Source organism: Entamoeba histolytica, genomic scaffold (assembly GCF_000208925.1).
Source record: "Entamoeba histolytica HM-1:IMSS scf_1104750518399 genomic scaffold, whole genome shotgun sequence".
NCBI classification, from domain to species: Eukaryota; Evosea; order Mastigamoebida; family Endamoebidae; genus Entamoeba; species Entamoeba histolytica.
The window spans coordinates 1-7,244 of NW_001915362.1; the positions used below are offsets into that span (position 1 = coordinate 1).

At 21.0% G+C, this 7,244-nt stretch overlaps 1 protein-coding gene across 1 annotated transcript, besides 1 other annotated feature; it reads left to right on the plus strand.

Annotated features, from left to right (window-relative positions):
- Positions 1 to 684: 684 nt before the first annotated feature.
- On the plus strand, positions 685 to 2,785 carry EHI_137370 (uncharacterized protein; the record flags this gene model as incomplete). Its single annotated transcript, XM_642905.2, has 3 exons — positions 685 to 1,762; positions 1,878 to 2,216; positions 2,265 to 2,785. 3 exons carry the CDS (start codon positions 685 to 687, stop codon positions 2,783 to 2,785), a joined length of 1,938 nt encoding a protein of 645 aa, XP_647997.2.
- Positions 2,786 to 3,697: 912 nt separating this feature from the next.
- Positions 3,698 to 4,225: a repeat region.
- The last annotated feature ends 3,019 nt before the right edge of the window (positions 4,226 to 7,244 follow it).

The following is a 7,244-nucleotide window of genomic DNA, read 5'->3' on the forward strand; positions in this document are numbered from 1 at the left end:
AATAATTCACAATAAAATGAAATATTAAATATTAACCATTTCATCATTGTTTTATATTTCATGTATTTATTCATTTGATTATTATTTCATATTTATTGTCATTTATTTCATCTTCATTTCTTTCATTGTTGTTTATTATTTTCATATTGATTTTTTCTAATCATAATCACTGATGAAGAATTCAAATGAGTAAAATAAATATGAAAATGTCATTCAAATTATAAGCAATTAACAATACCATCGAATGAGCATGAAATAAGAATAAATGGAGTAAAGAAGAATAAAATATAAAATATAAAAGAAATAAGAAAATCATTAATATTTTCAAAAAATAAAGACAAAGATAAAAAAATAAAACAATGAAAATATAAAGAATCAAACAAATAAAAAGGGGGTAAAATAATAATATAAAGAAAAATAAAGAAAAGGAAATAAGGGTAAAAACAATAAAATAAATAACGATAAAATAAAAACAAATATGACACAAACGAATGTTGTTTCAATAAAAATAAGAATAAAAACATGAAAAAAACGTTGGGTGATGTTTAAATAAAAATAAACATATAAAGAATAAAAAAGAAAAAAGAAATTGAAGAAGTTATGAATAAATAATAAAATAGGGTAAATGAAAGAAAGGATAAGTGAATATTTAAACATAAAACTAGAACGATATAATCATTAAATATGAATATTGTATTACTTCTATTTATTACTCTTTCTTTATCAAAACAGTGTGGTGACTATCAACCAGCAATGTTTGGTTGGAATCAAATAGATACAGTTGATAGTGTATTTGAATGTATTGAATCAATTAAAACAACAGAGAAAGAAAATACTGATATTATTAATGATTTAAAATATTATTTAAATGCATATGTATTTAAAGACATATTAAAAAATCCACCACAACCATCATTTTCAAATAATTATTATGAGAAAGTGGATATTGATTCAGAATTAGATAAAATAAATACAAAAACAACAAGTCTGTATGAGTTTTACTCAGAAATAAATAATCTTATTATTTCAACAAGAGATCCTAACTTAGCTTTTAGTATAGATTATTATCGTTATACATCAAATTTAGCGTTTGATTTTGTTTATTTACTTCCATTTACAATAAATATAGATAATGATAAGAAAATGTATTTAAATCCACTAAATGAATTTCCTTATTCTATTTCGGTTGATGTACCTAAAGAAATTATAAATAATCAGAAAGTACCAGTTATAATAATAAATGGAGAAGATCCATTTAATTTTATTCGGAAATTTGGAAAGAAATATGTAGGACTAAAATGTCCACATGCACAATTTACAAAAGCAAAATCAGCAATAACATATGGATTATTGGGTGAAATACCATTAACAAAAGAATATTTAAATACACCAATAACAATTATATGGGAAAATGGAGAAAGACTAACAGTTAATTATAAGATATATGCCATGAAGTATAGTTGGGAGCAGACATTCCAAGAAGCATTTGAAAGAAGTAAAAGAAGTGGAATAAGAATAGAAGAATCTGAAGAAGAAAATGAAAGAAAAAGAATAAAACAAGAAAATGATGAATATGAACCTAAATGTTTTGGATATGAAGAAATATGTTGTTTAACAACAAGCAACAAAGTAAATACATTAATTGTAAAAAATTTTAATAGCTATAGTGATTATTCTTTGAATAAATTAACTGAATGTCTTGATAAGTTTGATTCAAATGATTATCCAATTCAATTAATATTCCCACAAAATGAAGGAGAGGGTTATGTACAACTTGCACAAACAATTGAGAAAGTATTATCACCATATGATGATTTTGATTATATATATTCATCAAGAATATCAGGAACTACAGAAGATATAATTAAAAAAAAAAGAAAATGATGGTTTCGGTGGTTACACTACGTACGAACCAGAAACATGTGAACCAAGAAAAACCTTGAGCACTCCGGAAAAAATTGGATCATGGTATACAAAACCAAGAATTATTAAATATGGAGATATTGAACATAAAGTTACACAACCATCAGTAGATGTGTCTTGGAGACGTTTTTTGAATCAGCGTTTAGATGATTATCCAAAATTGAAATTAATAAGATATCCAAGAAAACCAACAGAAATAGTAGTTTATACAGATTCATTTTGTTATTCAGCATGTTCATCTGTAACAAAAGGATTAAAAGAATGGGGAGGAGCTATTCTTGTAGGATTTGATGGTGATCCATATGGAAAAGATGAAGAATAAAAAGTAGGAGTATCACCAGTTTATGATATTTTTGATGTTACGTCAAGAAATTCAAATAATAGTTTACAACAAAATGGATATAACTTGGAATTGACTTTTTCAGAAACATACAGATTTAATTATGAATATGATGAAACAATTCCAAGAGAATTTTTACCAGATATTATAGATGAAAGAGTGAATATTTATCAATTCTCAAACGATAAGATAAAAGAATTTGAAGAAGAAACAAAGAAAATAGTAGAGAAATATAAAACGAAATGTAATCCAAAGAATAAAAGATTAGTTAAAAGAGATGAAAAATGTGATGAAGAAATTAATATCGAACATGGACATGGAGGATATGAATGTGGAGATAATGGAGAATGGAGTACAAAATGTGTATTGGCATATTGTGATGAAGGATATAAATTTGATTATATCAACAATAAATGTATTGAAGATGTTTGTCTTTATCCACCAAATCCAAGCAATGGAACAAGAGACATGAGAATAAATCTATTCATTATGATAATTGGAATAATGATGATAATTCTCTAATTGAAGAAAGAATAATTTAAAATAACAATTTAGTTTAATAAAATAAAGAGAAATAAAAAGAAATAGAAGAAGAATAGAAATACATTTTATAGAATTGAAATGATACTGAATAGTTTTTTACAAACACAATAATCATATGTTATTTTAATAAATAAAAAGAATGTATGAATATGAGTTTATTTATTATAATAATTTTAATAAAATAAAAATGAATAATGTAGAATATTTCAATGATAATGTAAATTTAACAAGTATTAATATTCTAATTTATGAATAATGTTCAAATTATACAACTGAATAATGTATAAGAATGTTATAACTATTTATTCATTATTGTTTATTTTATTTCTTTTTATTCAAATTATCATTTATTTGAAACAATAAAATATTAACAAAACTATTAAATTAGTTCAATTTATCATTGTAACATTCTTCAATTTCTTCTTTTCTTATTGTTTAAATTATAACTTCTTCATTCACTCTTCATTACAATTCTGTACTTTTCTATTTCATCTATTTTATGATTAGTTTTATGTTCAGAAGTAATTCCTTGATTAACAACATATTTATTATCTTCTGTGACAATAATTCCTAAACTTCATTAATATCATTTTTCATCAAATAACCATTCATTTTTCAACACTATTTTAAATTTGAGTAAATTGATATAATTATTTGATAATTCATTAATTTTTATCAACACACTCATTTATTTAATTAATTCATTTTATCTGTTAAATTTTGAGCATCAACAAAACTATTAAAAGAAGAATTGAGTTTGTATAAATAATCAGGAGTAAGATTAATATTTTAATGCTTTTCTAAATAGTGTATTATTAAAAAAATGTGTCGTTTCTTTATTTTCTTTTTTATCATCTTTTTGTTGTTCATTATGTATTTATTCTTCGAAAATCGAAAGTGGCATGTCTAAAACACACACAAACATTAATACAAATTCAAGCATCGACACTTCCAGTTATTATCTGGTTATGACGGTGTATTTGAATTAGAAATGTATTAGGTAAAGTTGCAAAGGGTGTAGCAAGATATTATGATAGAATATTACATGGTGTAATATAAGGAAGTACTAAAGTGTGGGTAAGACTAAAAGAAAATTAAACATAATAATATAATGGGAATGAAATAGTCTTTTCTCTCATTCATAAAATAAAGAAAAAAGGAAAAAGAAAATGTTTAAAATTAAGGCAGAAAATAAACAAAAGGTTAAAAAGAAGAATTAAGCAGAAGAAGGATGAGAAGACATTAATAAGAAAAAATAAAGCAAAGAAGTGATTTTCTCAATTTTCAAGAAAAACATAAATGATAAGTTAAAGAAAAAGATTACTCTTTTTAAAAAACAAATAACTCAGGGATTAATCTCGGCTAAACTAGGAAGAATATATGAAAAATCTATTAACACTTAATTAATTGCTTTGTTATTTATTCATTGAGTTAATTCAAATAAGAAATTGTAGGAAATGACAATTCTTGTATAATGTTTATTATTGATATTTAATGGTAGTTTGTATTTATTAAAAGAAATCAAAACATAATTAAAGTATAATTATAAATATATTCGAATATTAATATGTTAGTATGAAGTACTAAAATAAATAAAAGTAATACTATACATTTTTATTATGTTCAATCAAAGAATTTAATTGAAAATGATTGAATTGATTATTTTATTTTGGTCTTTTTTTATTCTTCTTGATAAACACAAATTAATAATAGAATATAGGAATAATTAATAAAAGAGTAAGAAAGATGAAATAGAAACAAAAGAATAAGTATTTTGTTCAATGGTTTATGATAATTTTAGAATATACCAAACTAATTTTCAAAGATTTTTGGTAGTAGGCATTTCATATTTTTGTTTACCAAATTTAAAATATTAAAAGACTGAAATAATCCCAAGAAACACAATTTTGTTATAAATAAAATTTGATAAGAAAGGAAAGAAGATATTTAAAGAAAAAAAGAACAGAACTTCAAACAAGAAATCATAATACATATATGAATACATTAAGTATAAAGTAAGAGATGAATGACTTAATTAAGAAAGAAGACGCTAGTAAGTAAAAGAAGTGAAAGTAAGAAGAAGTACAAAACATGGAATATAAAATAGAAAGAAATAAGCAAGAGAAACTTAAGAGACACTATCAAACAGATAGAGGAGATGAATAAAGAAATATAAAAAGAAAACAAAAACATGTAATTAGGAAATTAAACAAAGTAATGTGAAAGGATAATAATGAAAAGCATCTGATGAGATGACCATTTCAGAGAGTAGAATCTAAATAGAAAAGTAATATGAAATAAAAGGGACATTCAAATGATTAATGTGGTGATCAAATGAATGAAGAAATTAAAAGTAGTTTGAAGTTGTTTTTTGTATTTATTACTTAAGGAAACATTAAGAAAGCAACATGATATACCACAGAGAAATATCATGAACAACTATCCAAATAAATTATTACCTCGAGTTCATGATCCGAGTGTATGGAATTCACATAATCGAAACATGTTACAATGAAAAGGGATATAAATTGAAAAGGAAGTTGAAGAAAGTAATAAAGAAAATAAACAACTCATAGAAGATAAATCTGTTAATATAAAAAACAAGAAAAGAGAATATCAACAGTAGAAGTAAAGAATAGAAATAAATATAATTGAATAAATTATTTAAAATATTTATGATAAAAATATAAAATAATAAAAAATAAACATAATAATAAGAAGAAATGTATAAAGAATAGAATAATAAATATAAATATTAACATAATATTAAACAACGAATGGTTATAACGATTAAATAATAAATAAAATTGTATTTAATATTTATTTAATATTATTATTAGTTATTATAAATATAACATTATTTCATTCATTATTTAGTTGTTTATTTTATTATTTTCATTTTTATTTATCTTTCATTATTTGCATTGTTCATTTCATTTAGTTATTCTTATTCTTCTTTATTCTTTTATTATCCTTTCTTTTCTAGAAGTATTTATTCTATGATATATTATATCATTTTTTAAGTTTTTATTCAATCAATTGTTATTTAATTTATTCTTTTTATTCTTTTTCTTTATCATATTCACTTTCTTATTTTATCATTATCATATCACTTCTTATTATTTATTTCTTATTTATTTTCTTATTAATATTTATTATTTCATTCTTTCTTATTCTTTTTATTTCTTTTTGTATTTATCTTTCTTTATTTCATAGATTATTCCATCATCATTCTCATTTAGTTTGTATTATATGTTATTTTTATCATTAATTTATGTAACTGAATGATTGTATAAAGAATAAAATTCAAAGAACATCACATAATATTTAAAACATATTCCAAATAAAAAAACATTTCATATCATTTAGTATTTTAAAAGGTGTTGTACAGAAATTGTTATAAACACATTTAGATTATGGTTTATTATTTATTCATCTTATTAATTGTATTATTATTTTTATTTTATTTCATTATAATAACAATTTTAACATATTTATTTAACATATTAACTGTATTATGATAGAAAATAACAACATAATGAAATAGAATGAATAATAACATGAAAAATAAACAATATAAATAATAGAAGATAAAACAACAGAATAATAAAATAAAGAAGAACGTAATAATGTAAGAATAATATTAATGATAAATGGGTACGAAAATCAGCAAAGAAATAATGCATCTAAATAATTTACAAAAATGAAAAAAGATGCAAAAAAATTTGCATCCATAGATTTTTCCACTTATTATTTTGCTCATAAAAAAATAAAAATAAAAAATATGATAAATATACAATCTGTATATATTTATGTTTATATTTTATGATCACTTGTAGTCATTTTGTATGAAATATTAATGAAATAGATGATTTGATGAATCATAATTAATTATTTATACTCTTTTATTCTTTTATTATTATGTTATTTATCTATCGTATTTTTATATATTTATTTCTCTGTTTATATTATTTATATCATTGTATTCTTCTTATTATCTATATTATTATATTATATTATTATATTATTCTTATTTTATTATTTTTATTATATTATTCTTTAGATTTTCTTCTTGTTATTCTTTTATATTTAAATGTATTTTATTATTTGTTTATTCATCTTTATCATTTTTATATTCTTATCATTTTTATATTATTATCATTTATATCTATTTTCATTTTATATTTATTCTCTTTTGTTTTATATTAATATTAATTTTATCTTTTATACTTTGATTTTATTATTATATCATTGACTATCATTTCTCCTTTTATTTATCATTTATTCTTATTATTCTTTTGTTTTTTTCTATATTCTATATCATATATTCATATCATTTTCATTTATATTTTATCACTTATTATATGTTATAATAACATAACACATATGATTGATTATATAATAAACATCATAATGAAATTATACATATAAATAATAA